Source organism: Netta rufina (genome assembly GCF_964035555.1).
Source record: "Netta rufina genome assembly, chromosome: 27".
NCBI lineage: Eukaryota > Metazoa > Chordata > Aves > Anseriformes > Anatidae > Netta > Netta rufina.
Genome location: NC_140151.1, coordinates 6,247,828 through 6,272,340, shown reverse-complemented (window position 1 = coordinate 6,272,340; position 24,513 = coordinate 6,247,828). Strand labels below are relative to the sequence as shown.

Here is a 24,513-nt window from a genome sequence, read left to right as displayed (position 1 = left end):
TTGGTACGTTTTCAGATGAGAAAACTGGAATGAGTGGCTAATGTGCCAGAGGGTTGTGCTGCCATCCAGAGGGACCTGGACAGGCTGGAGAAAGGAGCTGGCAGGAACCTCAGGAAGTTCTGCATGGAGAAGTGCAAAGCCCTGCCCCTGGGTAGGAACAACACCAGGACATCCCAGGGGCCACCTGTCCGGAAAGCAGCTAGGCAGAAAGCTACCCGGAGCTCTCCTAGAGGGCATCAGGCTGAACATACACCAGCAATGTGCTCTCGACTGTAAAGAATGCTAACGGTATTTCTGGGCTGCGTTAGGCAAAGCATTGCCAGCAGGTAGAGGGAGGTGATCTTTCTCCTCTGCTCAGCACCAGTAAAGCCACTCCTAGAGTGCTGCAACTGGTTCTGAGCTTCCAAGTACAAGAGAGACATGGACATACTGGAGACAGTCCAATGAAGGGCTACAAAGATGAAGGAGATGGTGCATTATGCTATGAGAAAACGCTCTGAGAGTCAGGCTGGAGAAGAGATGGCTCAGAAAAGACCTTATCAAGGTCTATAAATACCTGAAGGAAGGGTGCAAAAGAGGACAGAGCTGGGTTTAACAAACCCAGCCTTAAATTCAGTTCTAAAACCACTCCACTCGTTTGGATTTTTCTGCCACACGCCGACAATGTAGTGCTTTGGGACTGTACCTTGATTGAGCAGTTTTGTTTTCTAAGAGGACAGTATCAGTCAACATTTAACTCTCTGGTCCTTAATACGCTAGTCCTTATTTCTAACCAAGGATCCTAAGTTTTGCTCATCATCCCCACTTAACCTGGGAATTCCTTTGACCACTTCTCCCAGCAGCACTGTTCATGGCATGCTTTGCTCCACTTACCGGTCAGGGTCTCTGTGCCAAAGATGGATGTCATTCTGACATAGCGCACTGCTTTTGATTGAAGCAGGAGTTTCTCAGTATGAGGACTAAGCCTACAGACCTATGGCCATGTTAGAAATAAAACATTCATGCATTCGTTTTGGGCGCTGCCTAGGCCATTCTTCCCTCACATTCCTAGAAGCACAATGAGACAGTTCTTCATATGGGATACTTACTGTTCTCACTCTCATTGAAGCTTAAGTTGTTCAACGCAGAAAAAAAAAATGTTTTGAAGACTGAATTTGCTCTTGGACTGGAATAAAGTATGAAGAAAGCAAACTGGCTGTAAAATCCAGTATTATGCCCTCCTGACATCAGCAAGCAAGCTTTTCTCCTGCCGCCCCACCCCCAAACATTCCCTAATGCTCTGGACACGAGCCACTCCATCCTAGGTCATCCCAAGATCCTGGCTGCTATCTTTTCTCTTGGGAAGGGAGGGGGGCGGGAAGCACACCCTCCTGCCCTCTTTAGTCTCCACCCCTTTCAGAGGAGTTTTAAGACGGGAGCTGATCAGAAAGATCATAACAGAGACGTGGAAAACAGAAAGAGGCTGGTCTGGGAAGGAAATCATCAGCAGAAAATAGGAGAGAAAAAAGCAAAAAAGGTATGTGCTACTCTACACCTGTTTCAAAAAGTTCATTTCCTGTTTTCAACGTTATTGGCATTATCATTAAATAGTACTAAATACTGTTTAATAAAGCCTACTAGGGTATCATGGTAGTTAACTAACAAAGCTATTGCTTTTCAGCTTCAGAAGATTTATAATGCTGGATAAAACTTTCAGCTTTCAGTTGCTTCAAGAAAGCCTCAGCAAGCTATTCCAGGGAAAGGGCAAATGGCCTCAGGCTCTGAACAGCTAGCAGGGAGGAGCCTCCTGCACAGAGAACATTTTGAAAAAGAACTAGCAAAGGAAGAGTTACAAACATTCCAATGGTAAGGAGAAGCCCCGAGAGCCAGGCGTGAAAGGACAATTCATTGTCTTCCCAGGAGATCAGACTACACATTTCACCCCAGGCTCACAACCAGGATAATGGAGGCACAAAGGGGAGGAGGAGGGCGGGTTGTCTTCAGTTCTTCCTAAACATGATTCTTTTCAAATGACAGGAAATATTGAGAATGATTCCCCAAAGGAAGCCAGAGCTTGAAATGCCCGTTTTCTCCACTGCCTTCAAAGACTTCAAAATTTTAAATTATTTTCCCCAAAAGCAAGCGCTTGTCCACTGTGATATTCTAAAGAAAAGCAGTACAAGCCTGATACTCATCTGCTCAGTTTAGAAAAGGGATATGGCAGCACTTTCTCCAAAAGGCAGGAAAAGGCATCAAGGACCTGCAGTCCTCTGATCTAGACCAAGACGGTGGTTTATAAGCAAGGGAGCTGCTAATGCTATGGATTCAGAATCGAAGCAAGTATTCTATATGTATACCAGGTGACTAGAAGGGATGGGTGGGGGAAGCTACCTTTACTTGCTACCAATGATGTTCTGTTTGACCTTTATAAGCTATGCCCCTTTTTTAGGTCTTATGCCACATCTGTAAAATAATACACTCTCACTTCTTAGAAGAGCTGTTATTAATAAATTAATAGTCAAAATATGCAATTTAAAGTATTCCTGATGATGATGCTTCAGCAGAGACACTGCATCTGCAGCATTCCTTATCTGCATCCAATTCCAGGTCTGTATTGAGGTATATGCTACTAGCACAATACCTGTACCGTGTGCAACAACTCACGACTTGCTGATCTATGTGGTTAGCATGGAATATCCAATCTCCAGTGAAATACTATTACACGTTAGTCGCAATAATGTTTTTCCAGCTTACTCCATTCCTTATTGGCTATCATAAAAGGCATACATTAATAAAAAAAAAAAAAAAAACAATGTATAGAGCTGGCTCTGTACAAGTAGAAAGTCCTCGTTGCAAGCCTGGTTATCTACTTCATCAATTCACTCCATTCTTTAAAACCTTCATACTGTTTTTAAAACTTTTGCTTTTAGCCAAGCCTCCTAATTCATCCCCCTGAGTTCTATTTCCCTCTTCTCTCTGTTTCTCTTTCAAAGGGCAATACTTCCTTATTACTCACATGTCTGAAGTGTGATTATGAACAAAACAGGCAGCTTCTGATTCATTTAGAATTCTAAAAGAATTAAGCCTGAGAACCTCTAAATTTAGGGTATCGTATATCCTTGTTTTACTGTACCTCACAGCATAGAAACAGAACGTCAGAACAAAACATCAAGGCCTCTGTCTTATTGCTAGAGTATTTCTTGTTCAGAGAGGAAACAAGATGAAAGCAGCAGGCACAAACTGCTTATGAGAGCAGTACCACAAAGTACATTGGTTGAAGGTTTCTGCCTGGAGTCTTGTAAACATGCTATTTTTCATAGAGCCATGTGGTTTCAGTTTGATAGGGCTTATCATTCAGAACATTCCAATTGACTGGCATGGTATCGTACCTTTCTCTGGACTGAAAACAAACATCTGGCAAAACCTGTTACCACTTTTCCTTGCACAGTGGGACACCAGCCACCAATGGACAGACAGGCATGGGAGAGGGGAAGAAGGAAGAAAGGGCTGTAGCACTGCAACATGAGCTAGCCTGAACAGGGCGCAGGAAAAGTAACTGGAAGAAAGGATGCAGTATCTGACGCAAGGCAACTTCAGGGATACATTCTGTAGCACTCCACGCTAGCAGTATGTACAGCATAAGACTAGAATCTACTTGTACAGAAGATTATACAGCATAAACTTGATTATAACATTAAGCCACTCAAGTAATTCATAAATAGGGACTCCTTTCATGTCAGTTTCCAAGACTGAAATAGCTCCCTGTTTCTCAACCTCCCTTCCTTCACTAAAACTAGCTATAGTTAGTTTCCTTCTGGTATCAGGAACCTAGGACTTCTTCCAAGATATTAATTAGGCCAGCTCTGCCACTCCAATCTCCCCTCAAAAAAGTGTTGCCAGTGTTGCCTTGTTTCCAGAGAATCTTAGCATGTACCTCAGAAATAAAGTCTCTACAGTTCTTCACAGTGCTTCCCACAGAATAATGCTAACAAAGCAGCTCAGTCAGAGTCGTTTCACTTCATGAGTCTTTCATACGCAAGGTCTAGGCTAGCAGAATCTTGTTTCTTAAAGCAGTCAGCAAGAAATTCCAGCCTCCTCCACAGCTGGCAACAAAGGTGACTGGTGGTGCTAATAATTAGCAATTTAAAATCCTGCAGCTGTGAGATTCAGAACACATCCCTGCACAGCTCCAATAATGAGCAACAGCTGCAGGGATTAAGGATAAGATAACACAGTGTTTGAGCAGCAGCCCAATAACTTCTGCGTGATTTTGGGTTATGCATTGCAGTTTTGGGAGCACCGCTGGCTGAGTTCAAATGCAGTTAGCATATTCCCATGAAGTCAATGCCTGTTTGGAAAACTCAGCTTGTTTTTTTTAAAGGCTTGCTGTGTAATGCAAAATGCTTGTTAAGAGGTCAGAAAGGACTTGAAAGTACATGGAGATTACTACAAAATCTGCATATTAATATATACCCCTGAGAGCTGCTCTGGACCACATGTATTTCATCATTAAGGTATGACCCAGAGACAAGACTTGGAGTAATTAATGCTCTCAGAAGCTGTTCCTATGAACCTCTTCAGTCTGACTTGCAACTTTGTCTCCCCTTCGTGCAGGCTAATCATGAGAAACCACTATCCAGTATGTTGTAGAGCAGCCCTAGAGACTGGGAATGGAAATGAGAGCCCACCCTCTGCTCTACTTCATCCACATCTCTTACCGCATAAATCTGCCAAAGCGATTTGAGGGAATAAAACATGCAGTTGTGATCGCATAGAAGTGACACACAGAAAGAAATGCTGTAACAAGGAGAGCACCAGATCAAAAGCTAGCCTGTCAGATGTTCAACATACTCTCAATTTTTAGCAAAAACATACGACAATAGTAGAAACTGAAAGCTCAGCAAGGCCAAAGAGGGAGAAACTGTAGAAATACTGAAAAATGAAGACGTAGCAACCCGCCTATCATCACCACCTACCACAAAGCATCCCCTGTCATCACCATAGTCTCCTTGCCAACGCAATCCATCAGCAAGCAGCCCTCACTCTTGCCCAAAGAAGCAGCCTGGGCAGAAAATACAAACCTTCTTAAACAACAGTTATTAGCAGATTTCTGTGCCACTGCAAAAGATCTCTTGGATGGGACTCAGTGACCTGAATCTCAGTTAATGCTTTCTAATCAACATCTCCTTTATTCCTTTATTAGACAAGTCATCTCTTTAATAATGGGCATGATACTGTTGGCTTCCAGCAGCCTTGGGAAAAAGGACTTTCAATTTTCTTCTACAAGTCTTATTCTCCAGGAAACACGCTCTGAGTTTCCACCAGATCCAAGAGGTTATGCTTTAGGGTTGTAGGGTTTCTATGTTTATCAAATATAAGCGCAACTAGGTCCAGCCTGGCAGTTTCCTCTGTTCAGGGACACCGAGACAGCTAAGCCTAATTGCTGAGAACTGCAGAGTAGAAAGTGGGACTTAATGTAAAAAGCATTTTCATCATTTATAACCTTAATTTAAACTCACTACTTCGGATGTAACTCACTCTGTAAAACATTTTTTTTTTTTTAACCCTCTATAGATAACTTGAGATCTGGAGATGATGTGGAAAACACTCCAATATCTCCTCCTGCTGATGGGAGCAATCACAATTACTCAGTGCCAGGTAAGGAGGGAAATAATGCTCTTGCCATCCACAGGCACTCAACCTTGTTTTCAGCAGCACTTCCTTGCTAGCGATTCCAGCTGTCTGCATCAGACAAAAGGAGGATCTCATTCTATCACTATAAATCAGAGGAAGGAAAGCCATGTGAACCAGTCTATGTCTCATATGGGATTTCTACTAATGTATTATCCTATCTGGTTTCCATTTCAGTAAGAAAGTCACTTCCAAATCTTCCTTGTGTATCTGTTCAGTCAGATACTATTCACAGTTAGGAAGAGATCCATCACAATAACCCTTTAATTTCCTTTCCGTTGGCCTCACCTTCATCATTATTCTCATGTACAACTAGCCATTGATGGTTTCCATGTCCTCTCATTCCACGCTTCACATTGCATAGCTTAAATAAACACTGCACAATTCTAAAAAGTTTAGTATCTTCTCAAAAAATTGTTATCCCAGCCTTCCTCTTTCTTTTTATGCTGTTCTTTCTTTTGTGTCCAATCAAAGTTTTCTAAATGGGTTTCATGCTTAAAACTTCAAAGTATTTTATTTAATTGGCTGCAAGAAATTTATCTCTACCTTTCTCCTCTTTCCTCCCACCCCAATTTCAGTACTTAAGCATGATGGATAACAAGTGAAAGGCTTGTGCCAAAGGAAGGATCACATTCCGTTGCATACACGTGATCCAGTCCATGCTGAGCTCCTGTTATGACCAGCTAGTAAAATACGCTCTGAAAAAAAAATCAAATCTCATCAAGGTACAAAGGCTCATGAGGAAACTGCAAGCAACAGCTGCTGGGCAAAAGTAACTGTTTACCTATATTTATGTCTCTGAAAAATATTTCCTTGGACCTCCTGCAAATAGCAGAAAGCTGACAAGCTAAGAGTTGCGATGCCCTAAAAGTACATAATCATTTCACACCTGATGCAAGTACAACACATCACCAAGTTCACATCACTCAAGTGACAAACAATAACTGTATAATCAGTGGTAATTCAATGATTTGCAGTTTTCAGTACCCTTGCTGAAGTACTGAAGGCACTTTTCACTACTCTGATTTGCAAGACCTCAAGAGGAGGACTGTCCCTTTGGAGGCACTTGTTCTCTCAGTTTTCTTAGGAGAGCAGCTACTCACAGAATTAACCTTCTTTGCTTGCAGGGCTGGCACATGCGTTACAAACGGGGAGCCAGATCTAGAGGTAAGCCAGGCAAACTACAACTGCATTATCTGGAGCTTTATGAGCACAGGACAGAAAAGCAGATGGTGCTGAGGGAATAGAGCCTGAAAGCTGTTTTCTATGGCTGGGGTGTGGGGGGGAGAGGGGATCTGAGAATGGCAGATTCAGAAGGCAAAATACTGGAGTATTAATACCATCTACAGCTCAAAGAGCAAAGTCGGCCCCCCACCCCCTGTTCTTCACTAGCAGAACAGAATATCCAGTAGCATAATAGTGAGAGTGACAGGACAATCTGGGTCTGGGGAGGAGAAAGGGTTGCCTGGACCCGAAGATCTTTCGAGGTCCCTTCCAACCCCTACAGTTCTGTGATTCTGTAAGACAGATGCTCCCATCATGGATACTTTTTATCCTGGAAAGAGAAAAGAGTTCTTTTGCTAAACCAAGTATTTTCAATGAATCTCTAAAAGAGATTCCTTTCTCTAATTACAGCCATTTGCACAGACTATTCATCTGGAGAAATATACCAGCACAAGGGGAGCTGGCTGAGGCTCTCAAGGAGCCGAATAGAGTACTGTAGATGCGACAGCGGTCGGAGTCGCTGCCACACTGTTCCCATCAGAGGTGAGTATGAAGAAGAAAAAGAAGGAAAGAGCGGGAGATGACAGACTGTCCATCTAATTGTTCTAAAGAGCTCCACCATCAGGGAAGGAAATTATCACATGGAAAACCTTGCTTGAAATGAAAGCATTAATATACACCAAATCAGGCAGAACTAAGGAGGAATGAGCAAGAGGCTGAGAAAGGCTCATAACAGTGAACACAGAGAGAATGGAACAAAGGAAGAATGTGGCACTAAATATGTTTAGGCAGGGGGAAGTAGAGCAGGCTAAAGGAGACTGACAGAAGGACAGGTGGGTACATTGCCAGCTGCTTACTTCTGTGAATTCTAACTGTTTCTTGACTTTTCTTTCCTGCACAGCCTGCACTAGAAATAAATGCTACAATGGGGGCCAGTGTTCACAGGCATATTACTCCCCACAGCTCTTCGTCTGCCAGTGTCACCAAGGTTTCTCTGGGAAGCAGTGCGAAATAGGCAAGTATAATGTATCAGTTAATGGGAACAATGCTGCTGGTTTTAGCTATGTAGTGCAGAAAGCAGAGACTCAGAAACTACTGCTGTATACTGGGCTCTCCATTAAGGTGTCTCTTTTCACGGTAAAGCTTTTCTACAAAGAACCTTTGAGAAGGACACCTGGGTTGATCTCAGTGTCTCTCGATAAAACACTACATTTTGAAGCTGAAGATATTTGTATATCCTTGCAATTTGCTTGGAAAGACATTTTCACCAATTTACAATACAAGGCAGCTGGGAGCCAAGTTTAAGCAGAACAAGAGACAAGAGAAGCGGTGTGTGATGCTGTCCTTTCAGTAATGTTTTGTTCCCTTTTGCTCAGATACTGAAGTTAAGTGCTACAAAGATGCTGGAGTAACATACAGGGGCACGTGGAGCAGGACAGAGAGTGGAGTTGAATGCTTGAATTGGAATATTGATGGTTTGATGGACCAGACGTACAGCGGCCAAAGAAAGGATGCTGCTGAGCTGGGATTGGGTAATCACAACTATTGCAGGTGAGGGACTCACGACTCATGTCACAGCTGTAAGAATCTGCCCATTCTGAGAACCTGGGGCAAAAGAGAGGCTGTTTGATACCAGCCACAGAACACTGCATACAGGTGCACATACAGTGCAGTACGAGAGCAGCAACTGCAACTTCTATAGATAGATCTCAGCTTCTGATCCATCTAGAGTAGATGTTTATGCTGGACTAAAAAATGCATGCCTTTCTCACCCCATAGTCTTCCCTTGTGCCCATTTGCATCCTTCTCAGTGCCTAAAGCTCCCTTTGCAAGCCAGTTTCCTGCCACCTATGCCTGCAGATCTGCATGCTCCTCACAATTCTAAAATATAGTGCTTCCTGCAAATGAACTAAACTGCACAAACAAGTTAGCTAGCCCTGCTACCGGCTGTCTCATCCTCATCTCCACATATTCTTTGCTTTTATAATTAAAATAAGAATACAAATTACTTTTGGTGGTTCCGTCCACCTCTGCACTGCTGAGCAGGATCAAGTTACTGTACTAGATGACACACTTGAGACTAATAATGACAGTTTTATAATGATGCATAATGTCTTTATAATATCGCATAAATGCATTATGCATTAACTCTTTCAGAAACCCAGATGAAGACTCCAGACCCTGGTGCTATATCTATAAAGGGGGAAAGTACATCTGGGAATACTGCAGTGTACCCTCCTGTTCAAAAGGTACACGCAAGACAGGGAATGGACTTCAGAGCTTCCATGACTCACTGCATATATAAGGGTTCTCTGTGGACTTGTGTAACTGAAAAGTTGGTATTGTCATATTAAATCATGTTTAAGCTTTTTATATTTATGACACAGAGAGACTGACATAAGTAGAGCTAATATATAGATGCCTTGACAGAAATGACAATAGGAACAGCTGATGGTTTACATGCATCAGTTAACATGCAGCTTTCTTATTGAAGTTGGGAACAACTGCAAAACTGGAAGAGGCACGGATTACCGAGGCAGTCACAGTGTTACCAGTTCTGGAGCTACCTGTCTGAGGTGGAATTCTCAACTCATTGTTAGCAAGCTATATACTGCATGGAGAAGAGATGCTTACCAGCTAGGCCTTGGCAGTCACAATTTCTGCCGGTATGTATCATTATAGAATGAATTTAATAAATAAATAAATAACAGTAAGCTTTCTTGTGGTACTCCTGAGGCAGGGCATGTTGTTTATATGGGTTATTAAAGCCAGGTTATTTAATCCATGTTGTTTACATGGTTTATTAAAGCAGGGGCAATACATTACAGCGGAGAATAAAGCTCACTGCCAATAGTAATTTTCATTCCACTTGACTTGTGTATACTTCCCTAACACTGGACTACATTAATAGAAATTCCACACTGCCCTGTGCTCTCTGTATCTCTAGAAAAAACAAAAAGAATACAGTCAGATCCCCACCTGCTCTCTTCAGGTGTCTCCTTCTCCCCAAAATCCCTGCAAACCTGGTGATTCAAGTTTTTCTTCTCCTTCCTGTGCTGCAGGAATCCTGACAATGACAACAAGCCCTGGTGCCACGTACTGAAAGGAAATCAGCTCACATGGGAGTACTGTAACGTGCCTACCTGTTGTAAGGCTCCTAACAGTCCCAATTCTTCTTTCTTTGAGGCATTACTGTTCAGAGTGTTGCAAGCCTCTTACAGTAAAATAAGAGGTGGGAAAAAAAGCTGCTTGGGGTAAATAGGGATTCTGTAGATCAGCTGTTATAGAAGTACCTTATCTGCCAGAAGAGAAGACTGCAGAACTGGGAGACAGAAAAGACAGGGTTTCTTTACTATATTGTTTCAAATCTATACAAGTTTCCTAAGAAACAGGAATGAGTCAGATACTGAACAGTTGATACCAGGCTGCCTTGATATGCAGTGACAACTAACAATCTCTTAACTCAAACTCAGTGCAGAGTTCCTGAACACGTTTGTCATCCACAGCCACCTGTGGCACACGGCAGCATAGAGTACACCAGTACCGCATAAAATTTGGCTCCCGTGCAGACATTGAAGCTCACCCATGGCAAGCTGCCATCTTTGTGAAGTATCGCCGAGTACCTGGAGAGCACTTCCTTTGTGGAGGAATTCTGATCAGTTCCTGCTGGGTTTTGTCAGCTGCTCACTGCTTCGAGGAAGGGTGAGCTGAGGATTCAGTACTGTCTGGGAAATCATACCAAAAATTCTGGAGAATGGAAGCATCCAGGATTAGCCTTACTGGAAGGGTGAAAGACTTGAAAAAGCCATTTACTCCACAAAGTAATTCTATAGAGTTAAATGTGACCAACAATATAGACAGGCAAACTGGCTGTATGGCATTAAGGTACCACAGCAAAACACCAAATAGCTGAAGAACAAAGCTGTCAGTATAGAATGCAGAGCCATCTGAAACTTGGTAACAGCAACAGCCTTACAGAGGAGGCTTGCCAGTGTGGCTCTAAGCAATTACTGCAAAAACTAAGGCAAACAGGACATCTGAGGTTAAACTGCTTGGGCAATGACGTAGTAATAGTGCTAAAATAAGCAGAAGTTCCAACAGCACATCTTCAAAGAAAGGGTCCATTCCAGTTAACACAGGAAGAAAGCAAAACTCTTTCATTTTTCAGCTTTAGTACTGATCAGCTGAAGATTGTGCTGGGCAGGACTTCACGAACAACTCCTGAGGAAAATGAACAGAACTTTCAAGTGAAGAACTACATTGTGCATCAGAGATTTGACTCCGAAAATTATGACAATGACATTGGTAAGAACTTCTTTGACATCATGATTTGATAGGTAATGATTTGCTCGAGCTTTATGTTAGTCAAGTAGTCATTTTTTTCCCTCTTCAGCTCTGCTGCAGTTGAAATCTGATACAAAAGACTGTGCTATTGAAACAGACACTGTCCGTGCTGCCTGCCTCCCAACACCAAACTTGCAGCTGCCTGACTGGACTGAATGCGAGATCTCTGGTTATGGCAGAAATGAAGAATGTAAGTAGAAGATACACCGGGTACAAAGTCAGGTCCCCCTGTCCTCAAAGAATTCAAGCCCTTAGTATTGTTTGATGTCTGACCCCCGCAAATAATTTTGTGGGCTTATATCAGCACTCCAAAACATACACGTAAGTGAAACACATACAAAAAGAAGTTCTGGTCCAAGTTATTTCATTCATCTGAGATCTGTTAGCAGCATGGGCTAGTGGAGTCTTCCTTGAAACTTTCCAATAGTAAAAACATAGAAAATGACAGAACGTATAAGAGAAAAACTGCAGTCAAAGCTCCCGCATTTCTGCTTTACTGAGATATTTACTGCATTTAATATTAAACTTAGACATTGTCATTCTGACAGAAATCCATTTCTGTTGAGATTTACAGTTGCGGGTAGTTGCATTATTCTAAAAGATACATTTGCTGTGCAGTGATTAGCAAAAAAGCTAAAAAGTTGATGATCCTAGACATATATTATAAGGCCAGCTAAATGAATTAGAATAGTTCAGTTGGAAGGGTCTTATGAAGATCATTAAATCCAACTGCCTGAACATTTCAGGGCTAACCAAAAGTTAAAGCATATTACTGAGGGCATTATACAAATGCTGCTTGAACAATGACAGGCATGGGGCATCAATCACCTTGCTGGGTGAAAGGTTTTTAAAAATGAGCTATTTTAAAAAGCACAGCCAAACAAAAAACAGGAATAAAACCTGACTGGAGACATACACTGGCATTTTCTACTTATTTTGTTTTATTCTCTTCAAATTGTAAATGCTGAAGCAGCGACTGTGAAGCATCTGTCATAACAAGTACAAATCATGATTTGTGCTGTTAAGGTTTTTGGAACAGACTTGAAAATTTAACATATGAGCATACCATATGCTTTTCGAGCTAGTCCTTCACATTGCTTACAGGGAGTACAGAATAAACTCATTCAGAGCAAAGGGATACTGCAATTGTAATTCAAAACTGGACTGAAAAACAATCCTGCCAATGTTCAGCTTTGTGAACACACAAAACAAAAATAAATCTATTCCATTCTAAAATAGCACATGTGTATTCCTATCCAGTTACTCAGTGTTGTGTACAATAAGGCATCTTTTTTTTCTTAACAAAAGTTTAATACTAAAAAGTCAAGGTTACATTTCATGCAGGTAGTCATTTTTAGATGCAGTTACTATGACTTCATTTAGATGTAATTTGTGCAAAGATGACTTATTCATCCAAGAAACCTAGCGCTCTTTATTTTGCACCCAGTAGGAACCTCTGTAACATTGCTAATATTGCTTGCTAAGAAAGCAATATTCTCTCTCAGCTAGATTAAAGTTGTTCTCATGAGGAAAGCAGAACCCTCAAGAATTAAAAAAAGACCCTTTCGGCAAGGGAATTTTGCCACCATCCCCTCCTGCCAATAGCTAGTTCCATATCTCTTCCCCAAACTGCAGAAATTGAATTGCAAAGTTTTTATAAGTATATATATATTCATGTCCCTTCCAGTTTCTCCCTTCTATTCAGAGCACCTGAAAGAAGGGCACGTCAGACTATTTCCAGCTAATCGGTGCACAGCACAGCATCTAGACAACCGGACAGTTACAGACAATATGATATGTGCAGGAGACACGAGGAACCTTGACGACGCCTGCAAGGTAAAGCCAGCTCTGTTCCTCTTTTCTTTCTAGGTCTGTCCTTTATAGTGTGAACAAACCAAACACAAATCTTCAGAAAATAATTTATTTTCTGCATTTGACTACATGAAATTCTAGTAAACTTCTGTTCAATAGAACAGAACTGCTGGGTCCTCTTTCATTTTTTTTCTCCTTTTTTTCTCCCCTCTCCTCATAGCTGAGAATGCAGGCCACATTCAATCAAGCAAATCAGAATACAGACTGAAAATTCCAAATACAGGAAATATCACAAAGCTGAGCAGGAAACTCCACCTCAGCAGGGTTTCCTAATATTTTCTCTTATGTGAGCCACCAAAACATTCATCAGTAGGTTCTGTAAGAGATGTAGGTGCCACTCTACTGGAAAGCGGAGAATAAAATAATAAAGATGAAAAGATAGGGGAGAATGAGCAGCTGTAACATGAGAAACAGGAGAACATACATTAAATTATAATACCTAAAACAAAGATTGACATTTCTTCAGTTTCAACATCTCTTTAATGTTCATGATTTACTATTACTCACAAGAGTATAAAGCAGCCCGGACCTTTATAGTTTGAACTTTATAGTTGTTGGTTTTTTTTTGTTGTTCTTAACAATACATCACCTACATTTCATAAATAACTGCCATACAAAGTTAGACACTTCAGTATTAGATTGTTTTCGGTCTCTCCCTGATACAAAAGAAGCACTAACAGAGGCTGCCTGGAACACAGAAGTTGCTTATGTAAAAGTGTTGTTACTAAGAGCATTAGAAGCATGGTGTCTCTTGATTTGTGAGTATATTAAATGGGATATTTAGGAAAACACAAGAGATGATACCTAATGCACAATTAAAGGCAGTGAGAGAAAAAAAACAATACAAAACACAAACAAAAAAGGAGATTCTTTACTAACCTAGTACTTCTCTGCAGGGTGACTCTGGAGGGCCTCTGGTCTGCATGAAGGATGATCGAATGCATCTAATTGGAATCATCAGCTGGGGAATAGGTTGTGGTCGCAAAGACATACCTGGCGTTTATACAAATGTGAATCGTTATCTTGACTGGATTCAGAACAACATGAAATCCTGAAGAAGAAAAATGAACTATCCACAATCTTGTGACCATGCCCTTGCAAATTCCTTTGGAGTGTTTTAAGGATATTAACAGGGCATCCTGGTTGCCCAGATGCTTATGTCTGTCTGTGAAAAAGGAAGACCCATGCCATGTGTGGTAAGGGCACATTCTCAAATTACTCCCTTTTCCTCACCACAGGTTATCAGAAGCAGAGTCCTTCCCCTCATCCCCCTTATATCTCCAAGCTTTGTCGTTTCATCAGTCTCATGTGTACAACTGAAAACAAACATTGGCTTGCAAAAAGAAAGCTATATTGTTTGGGGAACAGGAGTGAGCAGCAGGCAAAGGGGACAGATTTCATTTCCTGAAACTTTCATCTCCCTCTTTTGAGGGAACAGGACTCAAACATTGTCAAGGATGCTCAATGACACATGGACATACATCTTCTATAACACTGCCCCAGGGCATATATGAACATATTTCACAAAGGGGATTATTTATTATTCAAATTAATTTCCACAAACCCCTTCTCCTCTGCCCCCCCTTGGGGGAATATTAATTTTCTAGCATTTAAAGCATGGGACAGAGAAAAGTTTCTCCCTTTGAACAAGGGGCCAGAAGAGAAAGTTTTGTGATCTCATGTGGAATAACAAGAACATGTTTTAAAAGTGCAATGGAAAGACACGTACTTTCTTATCCAAAACACAGCTGAGGTGAATCCTTGAAGGGAGTCTTGAGTTTGAGCCCTCACTTTGCACAGATTCTTTCTAGCTCAGGTTGTTCCCATTTGGGACTCACAGAGCAAAAAGAACATATTGTGTAATGACCACTTCACAAACACACTGCAGTAACATTTTTATTTTTATTTCTTTTTTTTTTTTGGGGGGGGGGGAATGAATAATCTTCTGATGTATTTGTCTATACAATTCTGAAATTTATTTTATTCTTTTTAATACTACGCAGGTATTTTAAGCTGTTCTGTGCTTGTCTGATTTAACAATAAGCTTTCCACCACTGTAAGAACAACTGACAGGTCTAAACTCGTCCACTAAAATATTAGAATCTACACTTACCCACTGAATTTACAACTACACTCTGATTAACACAGGATCAAAAATGGATTTGCAAATAAAAATGTTATTTCTTATTTGGCTCTAAGTTTAAAGTAAATTCCAATCAAGATTAAGTTCTTTCCTTATGAAATTTTACTTCATTATTTAATGAAGTAAACGAAGTAAAATTATTTGATTTTACTTCATTATTTAAGCGGATTTCAGACTCCAATAGATATAGCACAGTTCTAGGTGTGGGCTACTTATTTCCATATCAATGTACAACTTGCTTGTTCAGTTTGGAAAAGATTCATTAACAGAATCTAAGAGATCAAAACAAACACAGGATTGTTATATGTTATAAAGAAAATGTTATAAAAAAAAAAGAATTAATTTTAGCTCTTCAGACAACGATTTATTCCCAAGCTTACAGAATCAATTGTATGAAGACATTTGTCTCTCTAAGGTACCCACTATCCAAGGTCCAGTTGTCATAATTTACCTTCATCCTCAAACTTCAACTTTGCATCTTGTAAAGACCACACAAACCACTCTGAAATATCACAGATGACAGGTAAAAATTAATTTTATTGATGCCCTTGTTGAAGGTTATATTTGCACTGAATATATTCAGCACTAAGGCCACCTGCTGTGGCATTCACCAGTTGAACTGAAAACTGCAATTCGAAAATCAAGATGTCACTCATCCACTGCAACTAGCCCATCAGAGGCAAAACAGAATTTGTGTTAGCCTTCATTTAGGGCCACCTTGTTCTGCTCACAAGCATTAACTACACGTGCTGGACTTCACAGCCACCTGGAAGATGCTGTAGTCCATAAGCTACTGTACATGTAACAAGCTCTGATACCAGAGAAATTAACACATTGGCATCTAGTGGCCGAAGAACACATTACAAACAATAGGGAACAGTGCATATGCCTCATTTTATATTTATGTGTGCTATACAGAGAGAGATGCAGCACAGACTGGGATGGGCTTATGTAGCAACAGCTCCTGCAGAAGGGATGGTCCCAGTGAGAAATCCAACACAGGCTTGAATCCACCTGCACAGCAGCTAATTGAGACAGGAACTGGAATAAGGTACAGCCAGAAACATCACAAAAGGTACCAGGACATAATTATTTCAAATAAAGTCATAAGCGAGCAGGAGAACATTGGTATCACCTTCATTTGTAATAGGCAGGCAGGAAGAAAAATAGGTTCCAACAAGTTACTGGGATAGCAATTGTCTTCGTTTAGCTGCAGCTTCAGTTTCAAAGAGTTTCCATCAGAGTGCTATGTCTCCACGCAAATTCTTGTCCTGTCTCTGCCTCCTCCCTGACTTCCCAAAGAAGCCAGGAGAAACACTACCTCAAAATATTGAGAAAAGAACAGAAGCAGAATTACATTCAGATGTCACCATCCATCAGTTATAAGATAAGTGCTACAGGTGGCTTTTCAAAGGATTCTATACTAAAATTTGGATGGGTTTCCGGTTACTCCCCAAAGATTCAAGAAACTTAACGACCATGATAGATTACAAAATATCAAGGAAAAGTGTTCATTTTTTCCTGCTTCCTCCCTCTGTGGCACCACCCCCAATCTCAGGCTTCTTAAAATCACATCCTGGGTGTGACAGTCTACCTTTTCACTTCTTTCAGTCTCATCAAGGCAGAATGGCCAGCTAATCTCTCTGCTGCCAAGAACTATAGCTCTCCAACCAAACATGCAGTGATGGGAAAGGGCAGATGCCAGACCACCACAGTACAACAGAATGTTGTGGAAATTCAACTTCATATCATCTACAAAAGGGATAAAAGCCAGCCAAAACATAAGGAACAGGAAGTAGAAAAGGGAATAAATCCCTAGAATTTCCTTTAAGACAGTAAGATGAAGATGGTACAAACTTATATCTGACTCACTATTCCCAAGTGACCTGAACTCCTCTCCCATCTGCTGTTGCTGCTATTACTCCAGGCTTATTTAGGGATGTGACAGCTTCAGGTTAACCTTACTTTTCCCTTCCCCCCAGCACACTAAGCACTGGTTATCCTGATCAGGCTAAAGGCAAATGAGCAACCCTAAACGGACTGGGGAGATGCTATATCCAACAGCTAGGGATAGGAGAAACAGGAAAGTGCTTTTCCTCACTATCATGATCCTTTAAGTTCGGACTTGGAACTTGCCAGCCTTAGTCATGTATTTTATCCCCTTGAAGGGCTTGTACTTCTCCCCATACATGTCCAAGCGATTCACCTTCAGTCCTAAAAGCAAGCAAATATAGCATAAGACTGACCGCTGCCACAAACAGAACTTCAGGATAAAGGAACAGAAGAGCGTACTAGAGGGGCAGAGAGCATACTTTAACAAGCAGGAAATGGAGGGGGGGGGAAAAGCAAAAAAAAAACAAAAAACATAAAAGCTGACAATTGCTAATTGTCAGAATCATTCTTACAAACACAACCATACTCTAAAATTATGTATGAGGCTCTAAGCAAGAAACGCAAGAGGATGTAGACAGGCTGTTTCGCAGAGCAACAGAGAATAAATCCTTTTATCTGTTGCCAAAGCACACAATTTTCAGATAGGATGTTCTGAAGAGAAGGTCTGAAGAGCTACATCAGCTACATGCAGAGTAAACACTTTGACAGAGAAGAAAACATTCAGCTTCTTCACCTGATAATCACTTACCAGATATAGCCAGCTGCTGAATTTTAAACTGCAGGTTAATAGTTGGATTTTCATCGGGTTTTGATGTCCCAGCTTGCAGATTCATGCTTCCCTTCAGACTTGGCAGCTTCTGGGGGTTTATTTTCCCCACATCCCATGAGAGCAACTTCAAGGAACAACAAATGCAGCAGTCAAGCAGAAATACAGTAACAACCTCTAAAGAATAGTCCCCTTCCAATGACAATTTTTAACGTTTCTCTATGAAAAAGCTCTTTGTCTCAGTATCTTGCCTTTCAGATTGGACATACAACACACACTCCTCTCCCTCCAGTCGGGTCCTCCACTTCAGACATAGTAAAGGCTTAAGGAGCAGCTGTCTCAGAGACCCTCGTTCTCCCTCTCTTTCCCATGTTGCTCCCCAAAAGTCTACCATCAATGGTATTTCCACTATTTGTGCTACAAGCCACAATTGCTATGGGTAATAATAACATAGATAACACAGAATCACCTCTTTTCTATGAGGCTGAATCTGTGTTGCCTGATGCTCTACTGTGGATAAACTTCTAACTTACAGAAAGATAATATTGAACCAGTGGGGAGGAGGAAATCACTAACCAACTGAAATCCTCATCATTTGCAAAGGATCAAGCCTTAGCATGCAGTGCATGACAACCAGATACGCAGAAATCCGTAAACCAGTCACTAAACTACTGCCTCATCATACAACACCAGTCCCTGTACTTCCTGCACACACCATGCTACCAAAACTAAATCCATTCTGGCACTGAGCCATTTGCTGTGGGGCATAAAACAACTTCTTATGTGCAGTTGTTCAAAAACCAGGGGTATATTAAGTTCTCACCCAAGGAAAGATACTGCCTTCAGGGCATCAACATTCAAAGGAATGATCTTGAAAGGATGAATAACTCAACTTCATTTGCTGAAAGACTTGCATAAATAAATTAAAATATACTTTCTCTCACCTTTGTAACTGGGTCAAAGATGTGTGTTCCTTGTGAGGGTGTGAGGCTCATATTTAAGACACCTTTTGGCATCTGGCTAGTGACCATCACTCCCTCTATAGTCTTTCCCATAGTCTGCTTTGGCCCCACTGTGATTTCAAAGCGTCCCAGTGAGCTGCTATCACGGAAACTGATGTTGTGTTTAACATAGACAGGAATTGCCACAAGACTAGAATAAAGACAGTAACAAAGAGACCTTATGAATTTCTTGCCTTCATCTTTGCTTTTCAGTGTTCCCAGTAAAAAGGGCAAGGACTGCAGCAGGGAAAGCAATGAGATCTATGCTCCTTATTTACCAAATCAAAGAGCAAAGTCATAATGCTGTCCTCAAGTCTTTCTTACTATTAAAAAATAAAAAAAATCAAGCTTTCCTTATCTTACTTTTCCACTGTCATACAAGACAGGTAAGGACACCCAATGTAATGGAGAATTGAGCAAGAGAGGGGAGAAACTTTTCACACGTCACAACCAAGATGGTAAGTAGTCCCAGGTAGAGCAACAGCACTTGAACTGCATGCTTTCAGTTTGACTTTTCCCCCCACACTCCTTTTCAACTTCTTGAGATAAGCCTGACAAAGTCTAACAAAATGCTTTAATACCTGTAACCCCAACTGCTAGTCAGTAGCCTGCTTCCAGAAAAGAGTGCAAACAGCTGACAAGAACTTGTAGTTTCATTAAAAAAGACATCGAAAAAATCAACATGAATATCAAACTAGTTTATCTTAAAAAAAAAAAAAAAAAGTAAACAGGAAATTAACAGTTACTCCATACTGCCTAATTCATTCCCACTCTAGATTGTTCATCTGCTACTAGTTTTTGACAGATGCAGGTTGACCAGTAAAAAGAGACAAGAATCACTGCTCCAAACAAGGGGAAAAGACATTTTTAAAAAAAAAATGTGAATTAACACACATCCCTATTTCACATGGCACAAGTAGTTACCTAATCTTTAAAAGACATTCTCCCCCGCCTCCTTCTTTCTAGTCAGGAAGATCCAAATTCCATAATCCACTACACTAAATTCACCACTTACTTCTGAGCACTGACATGGTATGACAGCAAGCGAAAATTTCCATCAGGAGGAATAAAGGAGAGTATTCTCTCTGACTCCCAGCGCTTAAACCGTACACATGGATGAAAGCTGACATCATCCAACAACCGAGGGTTCTGAAATAAAAGAAAGGTTAAAGAAGGCAGTACTACCTAAAATAAGTACTTAAATTCTTCAATCTCCTATCCACAAAGGGCCCAGCATTTGACACTCTGCACCTTTGAGCATATCTACATTGAGACATTTTAAGCCGTTTGATGCTGCTACATCTGTGCAACAGCGGCACTCAATTATCATCAGTTCTAATCAAACTGCTCATTAGGAAAAAATTCTGTACCGTGAAGGTGGTCAAACACTGGAACAGGGTTCCTAGAGAGGTGGTTGATACCCCATGCCTGTCAAGGTTCAAGAGGTATTTGGATAATGCCCTCAATTACATGCTTTAACTCTTGGTTAGCCCTGAAATGGTCAGGCAGTTAAACTAGATGATCTCTTAAGATCCTTCCAACTGAAATTCTATTCTATTCCATTTTTGCAAATTCCATCGTGTTAAATAATTATATTGATGCATACTAATAAAAAAGATGGCCCTTTAAAATATCTGCCTAAAGCACTACTATATCACAGAAACTTAGTCACAGAATGTGCTAACAGTACTTTCAACAAAGAACCTGAAAATAAAATCTTTACATTCAAAGTTGCTGAAGTTCACTGTGAGTTCCCACTGTCCGTTCTTTCTCTTTTTGTTTCGTATACTCAGCTTCTGATCTAACTGAATACATCACAGTGAGACTGAGAGCTTGGTAGCATGGCTGGGAAGCCCTTTTCAGGGATTTAAGTAAAGATGTATCCTTGAGCTTTACCATAAAGGAAAGGGTAAGGTCTGGCATCCCAGTCAGCTTGACACAAGCATCAATCACCCCTTGGATTTCAGCAGTAATTGTGGAACCTGCAACAATAAAATAAACACAGGAGGTTACATGAACCTGGTCAAAATTCATTCCAACATGAAAAAACTATCAACAAGGAAGAAGGGAACGTAATGTCTTTATGAAGTGTCATGGCTCAATACGTTGCCTCCTCGAGATATTTCTCATTCCCAACCACTTTTAAAGAAGATGCATGTAAGAACCACCGATGCCAGGAACTTCCATTCTAATGGAACAGCAATAGCTCCCAAGACTAACAAGACTAAGATACATTATAACTACGGAGATAGCTCTCTACAGAATTTCCCCACACATTTCCCAGTACCGAGCTGCTTACAGGACCTCATGAACAGTCAGAAGAGGAAGACAATTTAAAATTTTGATACTTCTCTAAAATTTTTGACTGAAAAGCACCTACAAGCTGGCAACATTCCAAAGTAAGCATAGGAATAAAGCTTCCCACACAGAGATGAGGGAGCACCTCTTTGGAAAGCATAAATCCCTCTTCTGGCACCATCACGACAACTTACCCTTATCATAGCCAAAAGCAACTCCCATACCTGATTTGTCAATGATTGCATCTATTTCCTCAATCACATCAAAATATGCCTCATTGTTGGTATATTTTACACCAGTACGTCTCCAAGGCACCACTGATAGCTGTCCAGTAGGAAGCTGGTCACCCACATTAGTGCTTCCTGGAAAAAGAATGATAATCGTAACAACCACAAAAGATAGACAACGCTCCAGAACAAGTTCCTGGCCTCACCCAACTAGATCGTAATTAATTTCCAAGAAACCTCTGCCTCTTTGTGGAAGAACAATTACTCTTCCAGACTCCTTGTATTCTACAATTTGCATCTCTCCCTCACCCAACTCTAGAACATATCACAATAAACTACAGAAAAAAGTAACTAAAAGACAAAACAAAAAGCCACTGACAGAAACAAACAAACAAACAAACAAACAAACCATGCAGCTGGTGCTGGAACCAGGACAAACCTCAAAGAAAAGCGCTAACACAGGACTCCCAAAACACACTTCTGCTGGGGTTTAGAAACATACAGAACAACATACGTTTTCTGCACCTATGTCCAGATTTACTTCTGGAGGAATACTGCCACATGGCCTCACCAGTTTATCTACTTTTTGTTTCCTTGTACCTGTGATGGTGTTGACAACTGTTCGCAGGATTGTTGGAGGTTTTATCAGTTCCTTGAGAATATTGGATTCTGTTGCCAATGGAAAGCCATTGTCCAGCATCTCTTCCAGCACCTCATAAACCACTACAACATTGTCCTTGATCATCACCTCTGAACAGACACCAAAGTAATCCTGTTCAAAAGAAATAATTTATTAATCTCTAGAGGAGAGACTTAGTGATCATTCAGTTCACTGTCCTCCCACACAAAAACAAATCAAGCCTTTTCTTGCAAGAGATGAAATAGTATCAAAGCTCCACACGTTAGCAGAAGAATATCAGAGAGACTGAACACTCCCAATGGGGAAGCACAATTCTAAGCATACCTCAAACCACTGCAACAGCAAGCTGGCGAATCACTGCGTCATCAAGTGTTCCTATTTCCTTTCTATATAATGGGACTCGCTCTGATAGGCAAGAGATTTTTTTAATTGGCACTTGAAAACAGCTCTATTGTAACTGATTAAGCTGCAATACTAAATAACATCTATTTCCTGCGGTACATTTTTGGCCTGAACATGAAAGAGAGCTGACTTCCATTTCAACAGAAGTAACTCAGATTCATTGTAACAACGCTTATAACTAGTTACTCCAATACTGATCATGGCTACAAAAAAGAACTGCAGAATGATGGCTGGGAATGCAACTGTCACAACGTTCTTTGGAATTTCCAATTAAATTACTTTTCCATGCAAGCCATGTCTAGCCAAATAGCTCAGCATAGCATGAGAACCAGTCTCAGGCAACCTAAAGAAAATATAACAGGTCTCACCAACAAAAAGTCAAACACAAGAAACCCTGTGCTGCTTGGATTCAGATCCTGGGAATTAAACAAAAACAGTCAATCCATGCACTGAGCTCAATGAAAGATGACTCTGAGCCTACAACGAGCCATGGCCTGACCGGCACTTGGAAGCGAAGCTCATGTGATGCTCATTTGACCGAGCACTCACATGTCCTGTACTCTAGTAGGACGCTGGCCACGAGCCATTTCAAATCCAGACTGCACAATCGCACTGCTGGCAGGCAGAAGAGGCCCATTCTGCCTTTTACATCCCCACACTGAGTGGCACTCGTGCCAACTACAGCACAGAGGAAACACAGCTGCTCTGAGGCAACTCCTGCCACTGCTTTCTTCAGGCAGCACGAGACCCTTCCGAGAAACACCATCGGATGTAAGCAGGCGGGTGGGCTGCCACCGACTGCCTCGAGCACCGGAGCTGCACGAGCTCTTCACCGAGCAGCCCGGCTCGGTCGCGTTCCGCAGCTCCTCGCAGCCGCGAGACCGCACAGCAGCAGCGCAGCTCTCGGCTGCCGCGGGGCCGTGCCGGCTGCCTGCAGATCCGCCCCGGGCGGCCCCCGCCGACCCCGCGAGCTCTCCGGACCCGCGGGAGCCCCCGGCTGGCGCAGGACGGGCGTCGAGAGGCGGGGAAAGGCGCAAAGCAGCCGCGGCCGGCCCGCCCGGCCCCCCGCCCCCCGGCCGCACCTGGAAGGTGTCGACGACGCGGTGCAGGAACTCGATGACGAAGAGCGGCGGCACCTCGCTCTGGATGACGGCCACGAAGAAGATCTTGTGGCGGTAGACGCTGAGCAGGCAGTGGTGCGGCGTGGCGATCACCGGCGGCACGTTCTCCGCCTCCGAGGCCCTCTCCTGCGCCTCGAAGAAGTAGTCGCAGACGGAGCGGCTGACGGCGCTCTTCCAGTGCTTCTCCAGGAAGATGTCCCCCGCGGCGTTGATCAGGAACAGGCTGTGGATCATGGCGGCGGCCGGCGCCGCGGCCGGGCCGGGCCTCCGCTCGCCTCGGCCCCGCTCCTCCGCCCCCCGCCGGCCCGGCCCCGGCCCCGCCCCCTGCCCCCCGAGGCCCCGCCCCCCCCGGCGCGCGGATTGGCGTCGCCGAGGAAGAGCCCCCCCCCCCCCCGCGGCCTCTCGGGGCGGGCTTCGCAGCGAGCGCCCCGATTGGGCGGCCCGCTGACGGCCGAGCCCGATAGGCCGAGGAAAGGCGCGCGGCTGATGACGCACGCGGAGCGGCCCGCCTGGGCCGCAGTCGGCCTGGAGGGCGAGCCCCGCGCTGCGTCGCCCGCAGGCCGCGGGCAGAGCTGCCGGGAGGGGGCGCCCCGGCCCCACGGCCCCCCTCGCCCGCTCGCCGTGAGGGGCTCGCCCCGGCCTCGCTGTTCAGCGGAGAGCAGAGCCCGCGGCCTCCTGCAGCGGCAGGCCGAAGGGGGACGGAGCCTCTCCCTGATTCTCTTTGAACTTTGTTCTTCCTGCGGCAGACGTCTGTCTGTACAGCCTGCGGCCCCGTGCCGCAGCGAGGAGCAGCCGGTCGGATGTTTTCCACCGCGCTGTTCTGGGCTTGCTCACCACAGAGCAGTGGCACAGCTGCAAACGCAACCCGGCCGCAGTCAGAATGACAGCTGCCATGCACAACGCAGCTACGTC

General features: G+C 42.7%; 2 protein-coding genes across 5 annotated transcripts; one reads left to right on the top strand and one right to left on the bottom strand.

Moving 5' to 3' along the window:
• Positions 1-1,474: 1,474 nt before the first annotated feature.
• On the top strand, positions 1,475-15,617 carry PLAT (plasminogen activator, tissue type). The gene is made up of 14 exons (XM_084302307.1): positions 1,475-1,516; positions 5,554-5,637; positions 6,798-6,837; positions 7,306-7,437; positions 7,796-7,909; positions 8,271-8,445; positions 9,052-9,143; positions 9,389-9,560; positions 9,957-10,042; positions 10,401-10,596; positions 11,063-11,199; positions 11,288-11,428; positions 12,926-13,074; positions 14,007-15,617. Exons 2-14 carry the CDS (start codon positions 5,572-5,574, stop codon positions 14,163-14,165), a joined length of 1,659 nt encoding a protein of 552 aa, XP_084158433.1. The 5' UTR covers positions 1,475-1,516; positions 5,554-5,571; the 3' UTR covers positions 14,166-15,617.
• Positions 15,618-15,770: 153 nt separating this feature from the next.
• Positions 15,771-23,918, bottom strand: AP3M2 (adaptor related protein complex 3 subunit mu 2). 4 transcript variants are annotated; one of them, XR_014619160.1, is made up of 9 exons: positions 23,563-23,918; positions 22,039-22,210; positions 21,436-21,573; positions 20,810-20,895; positions 19,929-20,062; positions 18,857-19,064; positions 17,895-18,039; positions 16,848-17,467; positions 15,771-16,570 (listed from the first exon to the last, which is right to left on the bottom strand). XR_014619160.1 is itself a non-coding variant. In XM_084302308.1 (9 exons), the coding sequence occupies exons 1-8, from the start codon at positions 23,833-23,835 to the stop codon at positions 17,367-17,369; spliced, it is 1,257 nt and encodes a 418-aa protein (XP_084158434.1). In that variant the 5' UTR covers positions 23,836-23,918; the 3' UTR covers positions 15,771-16,574; positions 17,355-17,366. The 4 variants fall into 4 exon arrangements, 3 of the variants coding, with proteins under 3 accessions (XP_084158434.1, XP_084158435.1, XP_084158436.1); XM_084302308.1 differs by having other exon boundaries at positions 15,771-16,574; positions 17,355-17,467; XM_084302309.1 differs by having other exon boundaries at positions 17,355-17,467.
• Between the last annotated feature and the right edge of the window lie 595 nt (positions 23,919-24,513).

Excerpts from the sequence above, each read along its gene's own strand:
- PLAT (XM_084302307.1), top strand. The coding sequence starts at position 5,572 with ATGATGTGGAAAACACTCCAATATCTCCTCCTGCTGATGGGAGCAATC. Across the intron at positions 7,438-7,795 it reads CCACACTGTTCCCATCAGAG|CCTGCACTAGAAATAAATGC; the intron begins GTGAGTATGAAG and ends TTTCCTGCACAG. Across the intron at positions 7,910-8,270 it reads TGGGAAGCAGTGCGAAATAG|ATACTGAAGTTAAGTGCTAC; the intron begins GCAAGTATAATG and ends CCTTTTGCTCAG.
- AP3M2 (XM_084302308.1), bottom strand. The coding sequence starts at position 23,835 with ATGATCCACAGCCTGTTCCTGATCAACGCCGCGGGGGACATCTTCCTG. Across the intron at positions 18,040-18,856 it reads TCTTTGACCCAGTTACAAAG|TTGCTCTCATGGGATGTGGG; the intron begins GTGAGAGAAAGT and ends TGTTCCTTGAAG. Across the intron at positions 17,468-17,894 it reads TCAGCAGCTGGCTATATCTG|GACTGAAGGTGAATCGCTTG; the intron begins GTAAGTGATTAT and ends GCTTGCTTTTAG.